The sequence below is a fragment of the Pipistrellus hanaki genome (genome assembly GCF_964339955.1).
Source record: "Pipistrellus hanaki genome assembly, chromosome: 2".
Lineage (NCBI taxonomy): Eukaryota > Metazoa > Chordata > Mammalia > Chiroptera > Vespertilionidae > Pipistrellus > Pipistrellus hanaki.
In genome coordinates this window covers 157,871,135-157,892,040 of record NC_140504.1, presented here as the reverse complement: position 1 = coordinate 157,892,040, position 20,906 = coordinate 157,871,135, and the positions used below count along the sequence as shown (strand labels likewise).

The window sequence follows — 20,906 nt, the reverse complement described above, 5'->3', positions numbered from 1 at the left end:
GCTTATTTATGCTTTCATTAGTTGATTCTTGTACGTGTCCTGATCAGAGATCGAACCCACAACCTTGACATATTGGGACAATGCTCAACAGCTGAGTTATCTGGCATGTTTTGAGTCATTCCACTTTCACATGGCTCACGGATTCATAAGGTCTCCTTTAAAATAAACATTTATGAATAACAAAGGATAGACTTTTTATTAAATATATGAAATTTATATTATATAAGGAGGAACTTTTGGTTGTTTTGACAGAGAATTTTGATACAAAGAAGAATGAACTAACAAGACAGGGCTTTATGGATCTGAATCTAATGGAAGCTAATGATCGTGAAGGAGATCCTCGTGACCTCTGGGTAACTCTCCTTTCAATGGGCTACAATAAAGCTCTGGAATTAACAGAGGTAAAGCAATCTAAAATTTTTATTGTGGGTTTAATGTATATAATATTTTACCCCATGAACATTTTCCCAATACATGACTTTTAAATTGGGCACTGAAATTCTTGAACTTTAGCATATGAATGAATCCTGGGTGCAACAGCACATTTTTGCTAGTTTATGAAAATTCCTATTGTGAGCTATTTTGTTAGTTACTACAAACATTCAGGAACAAAGGAGTTTGAACATATGATATGCGGAAAAAATTTGTAATCTAAAAAATTATATTTCTTAATTGGTGATGGCTATTTGAGTTGCTAAAGTCTCATTTCTAAGGGGAAATTCTTTGTCCCAACAGAATAAGGGGAATGTGTCTATATGAAAACTGGAATTCTGATTTTTTGACAAAGGAAGCTTCTTGTGGCAGTGCTTTACTTATCTAAAGCATTGTGAATGTATTAGCTATCATTATTATTCATTAACATGATAGGCTGGAGAAGTTGAATAAGACTTGTAATAATCCAAAGGAATAATAAAAATTAGGCACTACTTTTTTTTTATTAATATGTATTTTTATCTATGTCAGAGAGGAAGAGAGAGGGAGAAAGAGATAGAAACATCAATGATGAGAGAGAATCACTGATAGACTGCCTCCTGCACACCCCTTAGTAGGAATCTAGCCTGCAATCTGGGCATATGCCATTGGCCGGAATCAAACCTGGAACCCTTCACTTTGCAGGGGGATGTTCTATCCACTGAGCCAAACCAGCTAGGGCTAAGTTCCATTTCTTAAATTCTATATTTTTGTGTTAGATTTAAAATAAAAAAAAATTAAGAGTTTCAGGTCACAAATTAGATAACTAATTTTGTTTATATTCTTAAAATTAAAAGAAGTTTATGTTCTTTCTATATATAAATCATCTTAGGGTAACATTAGCACCAACAAATTTTGAGTTTTGAATGTATTGAGACTTTGGTTTAATTCTTAGTTTTGATATTATTCAAAATCCCTTAAAAACCTGTTTTTGAAAAGTTTTCTATACTGTTTTGTTGTTATTAATAACTAGAGGCCCGATGCATGAAATCCATGCAAGAATAGGCCTTCCTTCCCCCTGCTGCCAGCACTGGCTTCCCTCTGGCACCCAGGACCCTGGCTTCCCTCTGGCACATGGGAGCCGGGCTTCCCTCCTGCTGCCAGCGGGTAACCGGGACCTGGGCTTCCCTTACAGCCCTGGCTTGTCTAGAAGGTCATCTGGAAGGACGTCCAGTCTAATTAGCATATTGTGCTTTTATTATTATAGATAGGAGGCAAATATTTACAGTCACTTTAAAAAAATATATATGTATTATTGATTTTTTACAAAGAGGAAGAGGGAAAGATAGAAAGTTAGAAACATCGATGAGAGGGAAACATCAATCAGCTGCCTCTTGCACACCCCCTACTGGGGATGTGCCCGCAACCAATGTACATGCCCTTGACCGGAATCGAACCCGGGACCTTTTAATCCGCAGGTTGACACTCTATCCACTGAGCGCAACCGGTTTTGGCTACAGTCACTTTTATATCCTACTTTAACCTAACATTCACTGAACCCCACATTTTAACCATCGTACAAAATCAGAATCTAATCTATGTGTAATATTGCATCTGTTGTACATTTTTTCACTTAGTAGAGAAATTAGTTAAGAGTAATTCAAAACATTTTATAGCATTTACTGGTGTCATTGACCTTTGAAATCATAGGCAAAAAGGATTTTCAAGATAAAAATTTTTAAATTTATAGTTTATTCATTTATTTACTATATAATATATTCACATCATTGGATATTCAAAAGGTAAAAAAATATATACAGTGGAAATTCAAAGGATGATGAGACCCCAGTAAATATATTACTAATAAAGGTTGGAATCATGAAGACATATTTTTTAAATTTTAGTAAAAACTGTATCAATGCTCAACTAACTTCAGGCTTTTATCTTTTGTTTTCCAAATAAAAAGATGACCATTAGTATGTATAAATTTACTTACTTATTCAGTAATTATTTTTTGGAGGCCTATATGTGATGAACCTCTAATAAACAGGCACTGAGAATACAATGATGAATATAATAGTCAAAATTTCTGTCCTCATGGAGGACAGAATAATTAATTAAATACAAAAAAAAAAAAATCACTTCAAAAGTGTTTTGAGCCAAAACCAGTTTGGCTCAGCGGTAGAGCGTCGGTCTGCGCACTGAAAGGACCCAGGTTCGATTCCGGTCAAGGGCATGTACATTGGTTGCAGGCACATCCCCGGTAGGGGGTGTGCAGGAGGCAGCTGGTCGATGTTTCTCTCTCATTGACGTTTCTAGCTCTCTATCTCTCTCCTTTCCTCTCTGTAAGAAAAATCAATAAAATATATTTTTTCCAAGAAGGTGTTTTGAAAAAAAAATAAGCTAGAAGTCAAAGTTGAGAACAGGAGGGGAATGAAGGAGCTTGGGATATAAGAACAGCTCTCTCTGCAGAGATAACTCTTAAACTTTAACCTGAAGGAGGAGCAGAGGTAACCATGTAAAAAATGAAAAGAATCTTCCAAGCAGAGAGAACATTACATATAGGGAAGAGAGGGAGCAAAAGTAGGTTTACAGTTGTTCATATGGAAAAGAATACAATAATCTACCTAATGAAATTGTAATATGCTAATTAGACCAGGTCGACAAGACATCTACCGGACATCTGATGTCCTTTCAGACAAAGCCACAGTGGCAGGGCCGAGGCAGAGTTGGTTAGGAGTGATCAGGCTGGCAGGGGAGAGTTAGGAGTGATCAGGTCAGTGCAAGGGAACAAGCAGTTAGGGGCAAGATCAACCAGCAGTTGGACACCCCCTGAGAGGTCCCAGATTGGAGAGGGTCAGGCTGGGCTGAGGGACACCCCCATGCATGAATTTTGTGCACTGGGCCTCTAGTTAATAAATAATAATACAAGGATAAATTCTTGCTTCATGTGCTCACAACTGTAAACCTACTTTGACCCACCCTGTATTAAGGCTGGCACATAGAAATGAACTTCAGTTGTTATAAAGCCTGAAAGATTGGAGTAGCCGGAATATAAGGAAGCAGAAGACTGGGTTGGATGGAGAGGCAAAGGCAACTTGTGGACTATGGTAAAGACCGAAAGGTAGACATTAGAAAAATCCATTTCCAAAAGCACAAAACATTTTTAGGCCTCGGATTTTAAAGGTGCTTTTACACTAACTTTGAACTGTTTGTTTTTATACATTTAGTTCTTTTCAGTACTCTTTATCCACTCATTAGGTTTCATTTGTAAACATATCTCTTTTAGAGCCCTTTGATGAGTTATTTCTATGCCCTTAAAGTTAGAAAAGGGTATTAAATTAGTAATATGACACGAGGTAGCTTTAAAAAAAAAATGGAAGAGTGGTCGAATTGTTTAAGGAAAAGTTACTGATTTGCTAGAGGTTATAGTTTTCTTTTCTGTGAATATTATCCATTAATATGCTAACCCAAAATCAGAATTTTATGCTTTTTTATCACTAAATTTATAGTACTAAAATTTTCTTCTAAAAGTGCATCAGAAGGACAAGCTGGGAAGTGTAGTGTATCTTCTTAAATCATATGGTAAACATCTATATTAATAAAAGGATAATATGCTAATTAGGCCAGATCGACCAGATATCTTCTGGACATCCGATGTCCTTCCGGACAAAGCCATGGTGGCGGGGGCCGAGGCAGAGGTGGTTAGGGATGATCAGGCCAACAGGGGAGAGCAGTTAGGGGTAATCAGGCTGTCAGGGAAGCAAATAGTTATGGGTGATCAGGCCAGTGGGGGAGCAGTTAGGGGCAATTAGGCTGGCAGAGGAGTAGTTTGGGATGATCAGGTCAGCAGGGGAGCAGTTAGGGACACCAGGCTAGTATGCCTACTAGCAGTTAGGAGTGATCAGGCAGGCAGGCAGAGTGGTTAGAGGCAGTTAGGAGTGATCAGGCAGGCAGGCAGAGTGGTTAGAAGGGATGTTCAACTGCTGGTTTAGGCCCAATCTCTGAGAGGTCCTGGATTGGAGAGGGTGCAGGCTGGGCTGAGGGACCCCTTCTTGCATGAATTTCATGCACCAAGCCTCTAGAATGAATAATAAATTTATTTAAATTCTGTCAGAAGGCTAAAATAAGGTTTGTTTTTTTCTTTTATATCAGGCATGCCCATTTGTCATCGATATCTATGCAGACAAATGCAAGCCAAGAATGAAAGCTGTCCATATGGAGCCATGCAGTGGGCAACTTGAGAAGGCCATTTGCAAATCTGTTCTTAACAAAGGCAATGCCAAAGTAATGGATGGTTATGAAAATATTATTGTATATACTCATAAGCATGACACCTGGATAACTTCTATTATTGAAAACAAGGTATCTGTTATGAAATGGTTCTCATGACTGCAATGTTTACTAATATTTTCCATCTTCTTTCTTACTCTATTTTTGCACAGTAATTAAATGTCCTATTACATTAATAATATTTACAATATAAGTAGAGGCCCAGTGCACGTAATTTGTGCATGGGTAGGGTCCCTAGGCCTGACTTGCAATCAAGGCCAATCGGGGCCTTCTGGCAGCTGACTGGGGCTTTCCTTCATTCTGCACCTCCCCCTGGTGGTCAGCGCATGTCATAGCGAGCAATCGAACTCCTGGTCTCCAGGTTGAACTCCCGCAGGGACAGTTTGCATATTAGGCTTTTATTTATAAAATAGTGGCCTGATGCACAGAATTCGTAAACATTAAAAAGGAATTAATTAGAGGAAATATTTTAATATTGCTTTTTGCCCTTTCTCTATAATAGAAGTGTCAGAGATGAAAGAAAATTAGTAAAATATTGCTTTTTTGCCCTTTCTCTATAATAGAAGTGTCAGAGATGAAAGAAAATTAGTAAAATGTATATGAAAATCTCTCTCCTATCAGAGTCTGGGGCATGCTGCAGGACCCAGAGTCAAGTCCCCACCCACCCACATGTGCCTCATAATCGCCCTAGACTGAGTCCCAGCTGGCCCCACCCCATTGAGTGAGACCCAGACCCAAGGCGTACAGCCTCAGGTCCCCTGTCAAGTCCCGCCAGGAGTCCCATTTCACTTACTAAGGAAAATGCAGTGTCAGCATCAGTCATGTCCCCAGCCAGTGCCAGGCGGGGATGCAACCTCCTGCTGATAGATTGTTATGCATGAGGGCATGATGGCCATTTGCATATTAGCCTTTTATTATTATAGATTATCATGCCTAGTTTGAGTTAAAAATCTAAGAAGAATTTCCTATCTATTGATATATAAACTGATTGGCCAGATTATTATGATCTCTGAATGAATAATAATCTGGCTACTCATTGTCTATCCTATGTCATAAAAGGCTAATATGCAAATTGTCTCCCCAACCAGAGTTTGACCAGCAGGCAAGCCAGCCAACTGCCCATGTCCCCTCCCCCTGGCCAGGCTGGCCAGACTCACCCGTGCATGAATTCATGTACCAGGCCTCATACACACACACACACTCACACACTAAGTGATCAGATTATTATGCATTCAGAGATCATAACAATCTGGCCACTCAGTGTATATAAAAACCTAATATGCAAATTGTCTCCACAGGAGTTTGACCAGAGACTAAAACAAGGTATCAGTTATGAAATGGTTCTCATGACTGCAATGTTTACCAGGAGGCAGCACAGAATGAAGGGAGGCTGTGGCCAGCGGCTAGAAAGCCCCAATTGGTCCTGATCACCTGCCAGGCCTAGGAACCCTACTCACGCATGAATTTCGTGTACCAGGTTTCTAGTACTTAAATAAAAGCTTTCTTTTATTAAGCCATCACACAGACTACAAAACGAGAAAACTGACTGACAGAGATCAGAGGATCTGTCTGAATTTTAAAAGGAAAATTAAGCATGGGGGTTTGCCCATCTATCACAGCAAAAATGTTATTTTAGCAAAGTAATGGAGACAGTGACCTTGTTTCTGTACAAAACCCAGAGTAAATGACTTTGTACATTCAGTCAGCTCCACTAACAGCACCAACTACAAAAAGTTGGAAAATATATTCAGCAAGCTTCTTGAAGTTGGATGATCTATATTATATATAACCAGTGTATTTGGTTTGGAAGTATTACCTGTATTATGGATGCAAGGACAAAGCAGAAGCAGTTTTCTTTTTAATTCATCTTGATGTCAACCTTTTCAATTGACATTTTATGTATGTTGTGTATGTTTTATAATATCAATAATAGATTAGAATAATAGTACGTGTATTTAAATTAAAATACATGTACATTTTAGATATATACTCAAAATTTTGTTATTAATATTTTTAACTTTAAATAATTTTGAGCATTTTGTTATTAAATATATATTTTTTACTTTAAGTAATTTTTTATTTTTCAATTACAGTTGATATGCAGTACTACATTAATTCCAGGTGTACAACCCAATAACTAGTCATCATATCACTTACTAAGATTTCACCCTGATAAATCTGGTACCCATCTGATACCATATATAGTTTTTGCAATATTATTGACTATATTTCCTATGCTGTACTTTACACCCCCATGACTATTCTCTAAGTATCTATTTGTACTTCACCTTTTTCATCTGTTCCCCCAACCCCTGCTCCAGTCTTAAAGAAAACATTTTAACATTTCTTGTAATACTGGTTTAGTGATGCTGAACTCCTTTAGCTTTTTCTTATCTGGGAAGCTCTTTATCTGTCCTCCCATTCTGAATGATAGCTTTGCTGGGTCACTTTAGCTGAATTTTCCTCTTGAATAGGTCCCTTGTGGAGGTGGTTCTAGGGCCTCCTGGAAAGTGCAGGGTAGGGTAATTATGGTTGTAGGTCCTTCCTTTCATCTCTGAATATTTCTTATCAATCCCTTTGGGCCTGCAATGTTTGTGATGAGAAATCAGCTGACAGTCTTATAGGAGCTCTCTTGTGGATAACTGCCTTTTGCTTGCTGCTTTTAAGATTCTCTCTTTGTCTTTTAACTTTTTGCATTTTAATTTATGTGTATTTGTGTTGGCCTCTTTGAGTTATTCTTCTTTGAGATTCTCTGTGTTTCTTGGACTTATATGTTTATTTTCTTTATCAGGTAAGGGATATTTTTTGTCATTATTTTTCACATAGGTTTTCAATTCCTCTCTCTCTCTCTCTCTCCCTCTCTCTCTCTCTCTCTCTCTCTCTCTCTCTCTCTCTCTCTCTCTCTCTCTCTCCTCCTTTTATTACCCCCATGATGTGAATGTTGGTATGCTCAAAGTTTTCCCAGATGCTCCTTATACTATCCTCATTATTTTTGGATTCTGCACACTATCCAATCTAGGACCCCTCGGAGGATGTCCTTCTGCCTGCTGTGGGATCAAGCCTAAACTGGCAGTAGGACATCCCTCTCACAGTCTGGGACTGCTGGCTCCCAACAGCTCGCCTGCCTGCCAGTCTGATCACTCTCTAACCACTCCCCTGGCAGCCCATTCACCCCCAACTGCCCTCCTCTGTTGGCCCCGTTGCCCCAAACTGCCCACCTCTGCCAGCCTGTTCACCCCAACTGCCCTCTCCTGCCAATCTGGTTGCTTCTAACTGCCCTCCCCTGCTAGCCTTGTTGCCCCTAACTACCCTCCCCTGCTGGCCTGTTCACCCCTAATTGCCCTCCCCTGCAGACCTGGTCCCCCCAACTGCCCTCCCTCCCCTGCAGGCCTAGTTGCCCCCAACTGCCTTCCCCTACCGGCAATCTTTCAGCAGCCATCTTTGACCACATGGGGGCAACCATCTTATGCAAGGCATGAGGATCAATTTGCATATTACCTCTTTATTATACAGGATTATTGTATTATTGTCCATATAAATAACAGTAACCCTACTTTATATGTTACCTTGAAAAAGCGGTAAATGAATTTGGATTTGATGAAATAAGCTAGGGTCCCCAGCTAGTAAATTGCAATTTTCAAATGGATCATAAAGCCTTGGAAGGTGATTCTAAAAATCCATCACATTTTCCTTTCTGCCCTCTATGTTTTATTGGGATTACAAGGGTAGAAGGGAGTCACTACTTTACCCCACTTCCTCTGCTCTGCTCTAACTTATCATTTCTCAGCCCTCTATATCCTTTTCCCTCAAGGAAAATTAAACTTCCTTCACTAAAATGAAGTCATAATAGTGTTGAGTTTACAGTGTATAAGGCACTTAACATATATTAATACAGTTACTTTTCACAACAACTCAATGGGGTAAATACTATCCCCATTTTACACACAAGGAAACTAAAGCACAAGGTTGTTAATTTGCAAAAGGCCACACAGGTAAGTAGCAGAGGGACTGAGAAATGAATCTGGGTAGTCTGATGTTACACTACCCCTCCTTAGCCAGTAGGGAGTGATTGCAGTTCCGTAGCAGGAGAATACTTGGACTTGCATTTCTCTCACTTCTCAACTCCCTTCTGCTGTTTCTTGCTCCCTACCCATCCTAGAGGCCATCATCTATTATCTCAAGTATCATTCTTCCATAAGGTCTTCCTTGATGCCCCAGTCCCAGCTAATGTTTCTGTATTTCTATAATGTCTTCCGTCTTTCTATGGAACCCTATGAATACCTCTATCACAAGACTTACAAAATGCCTTATAATTACCATTTTATTTATCTGCTTTATTAAAAACAGAGCTAACAACTTATCAAATCTTTTTTTATAGTCAGATAATAAAGTGATTATTCACGTCAACAATGAGCTAAGTAAAAACTGCATAAACAACAGAGGACTCAACATATTTGCAGTAGAAGTGGCACCCAAGTCTACAATGGTAATGCATCGTTTTCTAATTAAACCTTTCTGTTCTGTCAATTGGGAAAAAATTTTTTGCTGTAATGCTATGAATAAATGTATATATAAAATAAAGTGGAGAATTATTTTAAGTCTGGTATTTGTATTAGTATCATCCAGTACTAGGAGATAGGAGACTTGGTTCTAATCACTTATCCTTTCTGTTCCAGTCTATTTAAGTGTAAAATTAATATATCACCAGCTCCAGGTACTTCACAAAGTTAATGTAAAGATAAAATGATGTACATGAAAGCACTTTTGAACATCATATACAAATACAAAGTAGTATTAATATTAATAGTAATAGGAATTTTGTTAATCCACAATATTTTTATGTATATTATTTAGATTTTCCAAGATTACCTGAAAGAGAAAATGCTTCTGAGTTTTAGGTAACCAGCTAAGTCAAGTCAGGAACAGCTGTGGTTCCACTGGTAGCAGAACTCTGGGTTTCTGACTTAGCCAGAAGTTCAAAGGCAGGGACAGATCAGTAGATGCTGAAACTAAGTCTGAAGAAGGGAGACAGGGAAAAGCTTTCTATTCTCACCCTTTCTTTCTCTATAGTCTCTGTGAAATCCTAGAACATTCTAGAACAGGATAAAGAAAGGAGATCTTTTATATTTGCATATAGGCAGTGAGGATTTTATAAAATGTTGTAGGTAATAAAGAAAGGATATTTACTCCTCTTTCCACCATCCCTCTTTAACTACCTTCACAAACACCAATTCTATTAAAGTAGAATTTAGGCTGTCTTATCCTACATTAGATCATAGATTGCAGGTCCCTGCTAAGGATAAATATCATAGAATGTTATAAGCACAAGGATATTTTTTACATAGAGCCTGAAATGTTCTATTGAAAAATTAGCGCAAAATAAAAATATGTAAAAGGAAAGTAAAAGCTTTCTATTTTTATATGCAGGTTTGTCAACATGTAATGCCTCTGAATGAACGACAAGAATGGATATATAATTGTGTATATTCCCTTATATCTTAAATACAATTTTAGGAAATAATTCTACAAGAGACTATCAGACTAAGAAGAAGAATTTCAGGTTTAGTATGGTATTTGTTGATCAACTAAATGCTATTCAATTTAACTAATACACATAAATAATCTATTTAGTTTGTATGCATTTACATTTCCTCCTATATTATATACTTTATTATTAAAATATAAATAATTTTAAAATGTGTGGCCTTATTTAATGGGAAATCTGGGCACATTTTATATATAATATATAGTAAATAAAAATAAAACTATAGATAAGCTTTTAAAAAGTAATAGTCACCCAGCCAGCACGACCCAGGTGGACACTGTTTAATTCCCAGTCAGGGCATGTGCCCAGGTTGTAGGCTTGGTCCCCAGTGTTGGGTGTGCAGGAGGTAGCTGAATGATGATTCTCTCATCATTGATGTTTCTCTCTCTCTCCCCCTTCTTTTCTGAAATCAACAAAATACTTTTTTTAAAAAAAGTAATACTCAATGAATTCTACAAAATCCTAAAAGAAAATGTAAATGGGCCAGCTTCAGCAAGTGCCCTGTGTGATCTCTTTGGCTTTTCCATGCCCTGTCCAGGGAACTCTCTGGTCCGGAACTCCTGTCTGTGCCTGTGTGGTCACTGGTATGTGGAAGGACCAGGGGACCTTTTGGGTTCCTTCTTCTTCCTGCTGCTGCTGCTGCTGCTGCAATGCCTGCCTCCTCACTGTGGCCTCTATGTCCTGCTCTGTATCTTTAGCTTAGAATCCGTGCCTCCCCCAGGGCCCTGCAGGTGCTCAGCCTGGGACCACATCCCACCATTTCCAAAAAAAAATTATCTAGGTGTTCCAAACCTGTCCTGTGTCCTAGGTCCCACACCTACCTGTCTCCTTAGTGTTTGCATCAAAGCTCTCTATGAGTGAGTCTTACCTACAAATGCTCCCTCTATGTTGGCTTTTTCCTGTTGTATTTATACATTATAGACTTATTATCTATAAGAAATCTCTCATTCCCTTTCTCCTTATATCCTTATTTGTCTTGTCCACATTTGCCATGCCCACTTTCTTGTCCATCATTCTTTCCATTCTCTCCAGTTAATTCAACTACTGCCATTCCCCCCTAGACCCCAATAACTTCCTTGTGATCAAATCCAGTGGATAACTTAAAGCCCTCTCTCCAATGTTAGACATTGCTGTCTTTCTATACTCCAGATTTTCTTCCCACTTGTGACCTTTCCTTTTCAGACTTCTTTCCAACCATACTTTTGTACCTTCTCCCAATTTCCACATCCCCTCATCTCAGGCCCTTCAGATGGAATGTTTCCTTCCTGTCTATAGATAATTCTTCCCTCCCACTTCCCTTTTCTTGCTTCAGGTCCCAGAAAATGTGTCACCTTTCCCAAAAATTCTTTCCCTATTACTGTGCCCACCAAGACAACTTTGATGACCCTAACCATAATGGATATACAATAAATATTTGTTGGAGAGTTGAATAAAATGGGAAGAAATTTAAAATAAACTTACATGCAGCATATATTCTTCCCTAATTCTTAGGGCTATTTGTAAACTTAAAAAAATAGAAACATTAAAAAAGACTCATTACTATTTAATCCTACTTATGCAGACTTTGTTCTTTATGTCATTAATTAACAAGTTAAAATAACTAAAATAAAATGAAATAAAAATTAATTTTTAGCTAATTATCTAACATGCAGTTTTAAATGGGAGGGGAATAGACTACATGATAACTAATTCCTTCCTACTTTAAAATTCTACAGTTCAACTATTTTAAAACTGAAGTAGTGTTAAGTATCAAAAGCTATCACACACAATTTTTAATTACTATATTTAATGATTTTGTTCCTTTACCATACTTCTGTACCTTTAGATATTGTACCTTTAAACCTGCTTTGCTTTGTTTTTTAAGCCAATGGCCTTCTTTTAGATCTATTTTTGGTGTAGGTTAAATATGAAGCAGAAACTTAATACACCGCATTAATCTTATTTTGAATATAATCCAGGAAAATGGAAATGTATTTCTGATTTTGGCCACCAGAGGGTGAGCATATTATTTTATTATTCACTAGGGAGGGAAGAGAGGGAGAGACTGATAGATTGTGCTTCTCAGCACTGCATTAAGTCTTTTATGATTTTTAAGATGGCTTTGTTGAAATATATTGTCTACTATGGATACATCCATGCACAGGTATGTACACACATTCTTATTAGAGAATATATAAAAATTATTTCTATCTTGTAAGTGGATGCTAAGTCTTCTTTTTCCCCAATTGACCCCACCACCACCCCTTAGCTATTTCCACCTTGGGCAAGCCCCCACTGCCCAGTGTCTGTGCCCATTGGTTATGCTAATATGCATACATACAGTCCTTTGGTTGCTCTCTACCCTTCCTCCACACCACCACCACCATTTGTCTCAGGATCTATTCTTGTTCATCAAATTGTTGATTATATCCCACATATGAGTGAGATCGGGTGATATTTATGACTTTCACTTTGTTAAAATTAAAAAGAGACTAGGTTTGAAAATTCCCTGAGCAGACAAAACCAGTTTAGTCATACAAATAAATCTTAATTTAGCTTATTTGCAAGACTACCTTGAGTTGGGTCATTTCTTGCTTATGCCTCTCCAAGTCATAAGCAAAACTTCAACCATTTCCCAAGGTTGATAGGAAGTAGCCACTGAAAATTCTATTATAACCAACCACTATGAAGAATAAACAGTCTCTGTTTCTCACTACAGTATATAAACTGCTTTATAACAATACGCCCCTGAGCCTCACTCCATGTTTGGTTTGAGTTCAAAGTGCTTTCTTTGGCGAGTGAACAATAAATTTTTACTAATTGCTACTTCAGTGATTCATTGTTTTTACTTCTGTTATATATGAACCTTTGAGAACGACATCATGAAATTAGAAGCATAATAGCATATAGAAATGTAACCAAGGAGTCCGGGCTGCTTGTCACTACTTTAGCTAATTAAGCAGAAACAGAATCATGTATGAGCATTCACTAATATTCCAATAATGCCAGCATACGGGAGAGCAGAAGATCATCCACAAAGATCTTCTCTGCCTCTCCCCATAAGCCAGCTGCTTATATTGGGTAGAAGGACAAATATTACATGGGAAATCAAGAATTACAAGCATAGGAAAGCAGGCAAGGGATAGTCATTACAGGGTACAAGAAATGCAGGCTGGTGGGGCTGCAGAAAGAGGGTGCCCCCAGGCGCTCCAGGACCAGATTACAGTCAACAGAGGGTGGATGCCTCCAGGCACCTCTGGAACCAGAGTACTGCCAATAAGGGCTGTGGGTTGCAAAGGGCGGTCACTCCAGACTAGATTGTTCAGCCACCAGGTTGTAAATCTTCCTATAATGATAGGCAGTTCTCGAGAAAGGAGGATGGCTGCATTCTGATGTTAGCTTCCATGTCCCAGGGCAGACAACTCTGAGCCAGGTTAGAATGCACTTTCTCTCTTATCAGAAAAGAACCATCACGGTTAACAGAGCATGATGGATATTTCTTATAATTGTAGCTAGTCCCTAATATTCTATTTCTGCCCCTAATAGAAGTAGCCCTGCTAGCTTTACAGAGGATTATAAGGCTTACCTTTCTACTCAGCCTAGCTTCATTTCTAGGGGGAAAAGAACTATGTAATTATTTGAGGATAAATAAGGCAAATAGTAGAATTGATTTATGGAAAATAGGAGAGATTCATGTGAAGTGACAATTTAGGGGCCAGGAACTAGGAATTGCTGCTAAAAATAGGTACTCTAGCCTTGGCCAGGTGGCTCAGTTGGTTAGAGCGTCCTCTGGCACACCAAGGGGTTGTGGGTTTGATTCCTGGTCAGGACACATACCTAGGTTTCAGGTTCCAATACTGGAGTCAAAATTGGTATTTCTTTCTCACATCAATGTTTGTTTGTTTTTCTCTTTCTCTGAAAAAAATCAATGAAAACATATCTTTGAGTGAGGATTAAAATAAAAAGTTTTAAAAAAATAGATAATCTACTTTTTGCATACTAAATTATTAAAGATATATATGAATGTTCCAGTCATATTAAAGATATATATGAATACACACACACACAAATATAATTCTTTTAGACAGGATAAATACTTAACATTTTATACACATTTCTTTTAAAAAATTGACCTTAGAGTAAGGGAGAGGGAAAAAGAGAGAAACACCAATGTGAGAGAGAAACATCCATCAGTTGCCTCCTGCACATGGTCGGGAAAGAATTGCAACCTGGGTTTGTGCCCTGACCAGGAATTGAACCTGCCACCTTTTGTTGTACGGGAGGATTTGTTGCAAGGAAGGGCAGTTGGGGAGGGACCCAGGCTTGCAGGGAGGGCAATTGGGGGGACCAGGCCTGCAGGGGAGGGCAGTTGTGGGCAATCAGGACAGCAGGGAAGGGCAATTAAGTGTGACTGGGCCAACAGAGGAGCGCAGTTGTGGGAGACCAGGTCTGCAGGGGAGGGCAGTTGGGGGAGACCAGGCCAGCAAGGGAGGCAGTTAGGGGGGACCCAGGCCGGCAGGGAGGGCAGTTGGGGGGGCTTCAGTTGGGGGAGGGGTGACCAGGCCTGCAGCAGAGGACAGTTGGGGGTAACCATACTGGCAGGGGAGGGAAGTTAGGGGTGACCAGGACGGCAGGGGAGGGAAATTAGGGGCAATCGGGACGAGAGCAGTTAGATGTCAACCAGGCTGGCAAGGGAGTAGTTACAGGGTGATCAGGCTGGCAGGCAGAAGCAGTTAGGGGCAATGAGGAAGAGGCAGGCAAATGGTTGGGAGCCAGCAGTCCTGGATTGTGAGAGGGATGTCCAACCGCCTAAACGGGTAGTTAGACATTCCTCAAGGAGTCTCAGATTGGAAATGTTGCAGGCTGGACTGAGGAACACCACCCTTCCCCCATACATGAATTTCATGCACCAGGCCTCTAGTGTATATGTATATGTATATGTATATGTATATGTATATGTATATGTATATGTATATGTATATGATGTATATGTATATGATGTATATTTATATGTGTATGTGTATGTGTATGTATATGTATACATATGAATAGAGCACTTCTGTACTTACTGTTATACAGTGATGAACAAACTAGACATTGTTCCTGCTCTCATTATAGATAGTCTATCAGAAAAGATGGATTGTGAACCAGTATTTCACATGGTACCTGTAACATACATTTTTTAAATGCCTCATCCTTCATGAAGCCTTTAATCTTTTCCCCAATCCAGAAGAAACTATTTCACTTCTTGAACTCTATTTTAAAATGAATACTTTCTTTTGTCATGTTTTTATTTCATATTAAAAATTATAACAATAAATTTGACCTCATTTTGGGAGGGGGTATGGTTGTATTAGCACAGGTATAGATCCATTTAAACCCCACTGCAGTCAGGAAATAGAACGTTCTATCATCAAAAACTCCTTTATACTATCTCTTACAGTCATATCCTTGTCTTCTTGCATCTGTGCCTCTCCCTTCCCCACCACACACACACACTTTAGCCTCTGTTTTCCATAGCTATGGTTTTTTCTTTTGAAAATGTCATTGCAATGGGATGGAACAATATATATTCTTTTGAGATTGATTTTTTTCAGTCACTATAGTGCCTTTGAGAATCCTCCAAGTTGTATGTATCAATCATTTGTTCCTTTTACTGCTTAGTATTATTTCATTATATGGTGGTATCAAAATATGTTTATTCCTTCATCTTTTAGGTTGTTTTCAGTTTTTGGCAATATCAATAGAGCTGCTCTAAACATCTATATATATAAAAGCCTAAGAAACCAGCCCACTGACCAACCAGCTGGTAGCTATGATGCACACTGACCACAAAGGGTCAGACGCTCAATGCAGGAGCAGAAACCACAGGCATGGATATATGGAACAGACTGATGAATATCAGATGGAAGGGCGGAGGACAGGAAGAGATTAACCAAATATCTTATATGCATACTAGAGTCCTGATGCATGGATTTTTGCACTGGTGGGGTCCCTTGGCCTGGTCTGTGGGGATCAGGCTGAAACCGGGTCTTCAACATCCCCCCACGGGGTCCCAGATTGCAAGAGAGCACAGGCCAGGCCGAAGGACCTCACCAGTCCATGAATCTGTGCACTGGGCCTCTAGTATGGTATAAAAGTGTATATTTGATGAAACTGCCAAAGAGTTTTTTTTATAGTGGCTATACCATTGTGCATTTCCTCCAACATGAATGAGAGTTCCAGTTGGTATTATCAGTACTTGGTATATCAGTACTTTTAATTTTAGTACTCTAATAGCTGTGCAGTGATATCTCATACTGGTTTTAATTTGAATTTCCCTACGGGCTAATGATGGACAACTTTCCAGAGGCTTCTTTACTCTCTGTAGATATCCTCATCAGTGAGGTATCCCTTCAACATTTTAAATTGGGTTGTTTGCTGTTGAATTTTGAGTTTTGTTTTTTTTAAAAAATAAATTCTGGATATATCTTTTGTTAGATAAGTGATTTGCAAATACTTTTTACTACTCTGTAGCCTGTACTTGCCTTTTTATTCTATGAACTGTATTATATGGAGAGGCAAGTTTTTAATTTTAGTGACATCCAATTTATTAATTTTTCCTTTAATGGATCCTCTGTTTGGTGCCAACTCTCAGAATTTGTTGCCTAACTTCAGGTCACAAAAATTTCTTTTAAAATTGTTATAGTCATTTTACTTTGGATCTTTATATCCAAATTACATTAACATTTATGAGTTAATTTTCATATGAGTTACAAAGTTTAGGTTGAGCATTTTTTTTCAATATGTATGTCAATTATCCCAGCACCATTTGCTGAAAAGATGGTCCTACATTAAATTGCTCTTATACTTTTATTGAAAGTCAACTGACCATATAGTCCCATATATTTCTGGACTGCCTGATCATTCTGTTCCATTGATCTATATGTCTTTCCCTTAACAAATACTATATTGTCTTAATTACTGTAGCTTTATATATAGTAAGTCTTGTTATCAGGTAATGTTCTTCCTCCAATTTTTTTTCCAAAATTGTCCTAGCTGTTCTATTGTCTTTCCCTTTCCATGTAAATTTTAGAACTAGCTTGTTTATTTATTTATTTTTGCATTTTTTAAAATTAAGGTATTATATGCATACATATTTTAGTATTGACCCCCAGAACTAGTTTATTTATATCCACAAAAACTCTTGCTAGAATTTTGATTCATAAACATATTTGGATGCATTTGATATGTTTATTGTGTTGATGCTTCCAATCCATGAATATGGTATTTCTCTCCATTTATTTATATTTTATTTTATCAGCATTTTATAGTTTTAGCCAATAAATTACATATACCCTTCATTAGATTTATATCTAAATATTTTATGAGATATTAAAAATTGCATTGTTTTTTAAATTTCTGTTTCCAATTGTACATTGTTAGTATATAAAAATATGATTGATTTTTGTGTGTTGGTCTTATATTCTGACATTCTTGTTAAACTCATTTATTAGTCCTAGGAGTTTTTTATTAATAGAGTCCATGGGATTTTTCTACATGTCAAATGGTTTTGCTCAGTGGTTAGAGCATCGGCCTGCAGACTGAATGGTCCCAGGTTCAATTCTGGTCAAGGGCATGTACCTTGGTTGCAGGCACATCCCCAGTAGGAGGTGTGCAGGAGGCAGCTGGTTGATGATTCTCTCTCATGGATGTTTCTGACTCTCTAACCCTCTCTGTTCCTCTCTGTAAAAAATCAATAAAATATATTTAAAAAAACAAACAAAACATGTCACTTGCAAATAGGGACAATTTCATTTCTTCCTTTCCAATCTGTATGCTTTTTCTTTTTTCTTCCTTATTGCACTAGCTAATTTGTCCATAATTATGTTGCATAAAAATGGCAAAAGTGGATATCTTTACCTTTTTCCTAGTCTTAGGGAGAAAAGCATTAAATTCTTCACCATAACACACATATGTTAGCTGAAGATGTGTGTTTTTTTGTTTTTGTTTTTGTTTTTGTTTCCTTCTATTCCTAGTTTGCTGAGAGTTTTTATCAGGAATGGATGCTGAATTCTGTTAAATATTTTTTCTGCATCATCATATTTTTTTTCTTTTTTCCGACGGTTAATATGATGGATTACATTGACTAATTTTCAAGTATTGAACCAGCCTTTTATTAGCAGGATAAAACCCACTTGGCTGTAATATTTATTTTTAATTATTGTGGATTCAATTGACTAGTACATTGTCGAGCATTTTTGTGACTGTGTATATGTAGGATATTGGTCTGTAGTTTCCTTGATTTGTAATGCTTTTGTCTGGTTTGAGTATCAGGACAATGTTGGTTTCATAAAATAAGTCAGAAATGTTTCCTTTTCTTGTTTTCCAGAGAGATTGTGTGAAATTTGGGTTATTTCTTCTTTAGGTAATTAAATTTGCCATTAAAACCATCTGGGTGTGGAAATTTAAAAAAAATATATTTTATTGTTTTTTTTACAGAGAGGAAGGGAGAGGGATAGAGAGTTAAAAACATGGATCAGCTGCCTCCTGCAACACCTCCTACTGGGGATGTGCCCACAACCAAGGTACATGCCCTTGACTGGAATCAAACCTGGAACCATTCAGTCCTCAGGCCAATGCTCTATCCACTGAGCCAAACTGGTTAAGGCTGGGTATGGAAGTTTTTAAGTACTAATTCAATTTCCTTAAAAGTAATGGGGACAATTCAGTTTATTTCATCCTGGGTGAGAGGTGGTTTGTGGTTTTTGAGGAATTGGTCCATTTTATCTAAATTATCAAGTTTATGTGCATAGAGTTTTAAAAAAAATGTTTTTGAAACCTCTTGTGATATCCCATCATTCCTTTTTATTCCTGATGTTAGTAAAATGTATATATTTTTCTCTTTCAGTCTTGTTAGAGGTTTATCAATTTTATTGCTTTTTCAAAGAACTAACTTTTAGTGTTATTAATTTTAAAATTTTTGTTTTCAATTTTATTGATTTATGCTTTTATCTTTATTCCTTCCTTTTTTCTGCTTGTCTTCAGTTTATTTGCTCTTTTTCCAGTTTGGTAAGTAAAAACTTAGATTACTGACTTCAGACCTTTTTTTTCTAATAATAGGTTTAAAAATAAATACTTTTTGTCCTAGCCAGTTTGGCTCATGGGGTAAAGCATCAGCCTTGCAGACTGAAGTGTCCCAGCTTTGATTCCAGTGAAGGGCATGTACCTCAGTTGCGGGCTCCTCCCTGGCCCAGGCCCTGGTCAGGCAACGTGCAAAAGGCAACCAATCGATGTGTTTCTCTCACATTGATATTTCTTTCTGTCTTTCCCTCTCTTCCACTCTCTCTAAAAATCAGTGGGAAAATATCCTTGGGTGAGGATTAAAAAACAATACTTTTGTGGCCTATATTCATTTCTTACATCTTATTAATTTGTATACATATTGTATATCCCTATTTTTAATTCCTTAGGTTCAGGGGGTACTTAGGTAAGTATTCTGAGCCTCCCGAAGGATCTCGTACTATGTACTTACTGAGAATTTTATAGATAGTTTGAATGAAAGAATGGATGAAATAAATGTAAGTGAAACCAATGGATATAAATATTTCAAAGATATTTTCAAAATAAATAAAAATATGTAACAGAAGCTTCAAGAGTCAATAATGTCAAGAGAAAGAAACAGACAGTTCACTTATGAAAAAAATTGCTAACACCAGTCTAAGCTACTTCTGATAGGGAGTATTCAGAAGCTCAGAGTAGTACACAGAACACTCACAGTATGTTGTGTTTAGTTCTAAATAGGGAATGAAACAAAGAATTCTGTTTCTTAGATAACTCAAGAAAAAATTAATTTAACTCATTCAAATAAGGTAAGCAAAATAATAATTTGGAAATATTTACCTTCATGATTTTCTTGATTCCATTTTTTACTGCAAGGCCTGATGTACTTTCCTCTGGTTTTTCATTGGTAAAACCTTAGGATAGCCTTCTTTATCTTACTCTGTCTCTTGCTGACCAGCTGAAGTCACACTTTAGGTCTCTAGAAAATCAGGCTATGAGTTGACTGGCTCATGTCCCTTCATAAAATTAAAGCATCTGTATTAGTTTCCTAATTAGTTGCCACAAACAAAATTTTTAATTCCACAAACGTGGTGACTAAAAAGCACTTGGTGGTTTAAATATGTTTCTGGAGGCCAGGACTCCAAAATCAGTATCACTGATACCCTTTTCAGTAGATTCCAAAAATGAATTTCAGGGTGTTGTCAGGTTGTGCTCTCTCCAGAGATCCTAGAGGAGAATGCATTTCTCACCTCCCAGCTCTGGGTGGCTGCTGGCACTCCTTGGTTTGTGGCTGTGTCACTCCAATCCCTGCCTCCGGTAATACTGTCTTCACCTTTCCTGTAGTCAAATCTCCCTCTGCCTCCCTCTTACAAGGGATACTCTCCCTTCTCAAGATCCTTAATTATATCTGCAAAGTCCCCTTTTGCCACATAAAAGACCATTCACAGGTTCCAGGGTTGAGGACATGGATATCTTTTGGGAAGTTATCACCATAGCATCTTGATCCCTTAATCACGAACATTGATGAAACATAACATAACAGAAGACATTCATTATCTCTTTAAAGATGTCCTTCATAATCTGTATTTTTAAAAATCTTATCTTTTTGCCATCTAAAATATTAATACTTGCATAT

General features: G+C 37.7%; 1 protein-coding gene across 5 annotated transcripts in view; it reads left to right on the top strand.

Moving 5' to 3' along the window:
* EFCAB7 (EF-hand calcium binding domain 7) overlaps window positions 1-10,380 on the top strand; it is a 45,573-nt gene extending 35,193 nt beyond the window's left edge. For 3 of the 5 annotated variants that reach the window (XM_084876054.1, XM_084876053.1, XM_084876052.1), the window contains exons 11-14: window positions 253-401; window positions 4,567-4,776; window positions 9,083-9,190; window positions 10,132-10,380. In XM_084876054.1, coding sequence (XP_084732180.1) covers window positions 253-401; window positions 4,567-4,776; window positions 9,083-9,190; window positions 10,132-10,206 — 542 coding nt within the window. In that variant the 3' untranslated portion in view covers window positions 10,207-10,380. The remainder of the gene's footprint in view (window positions 1-252; window positions 402-4,566; window positions 4,777-9,082; window positions 9,191-10,131) is intronic. The other 2 variants (XM_084876056.1, XM_084876055.1) reach the window with 1 other exon arrangement.
* The last annotated feature ends 10,526 nt before the right edge of the window (window positions 10,381-20,906 follow it).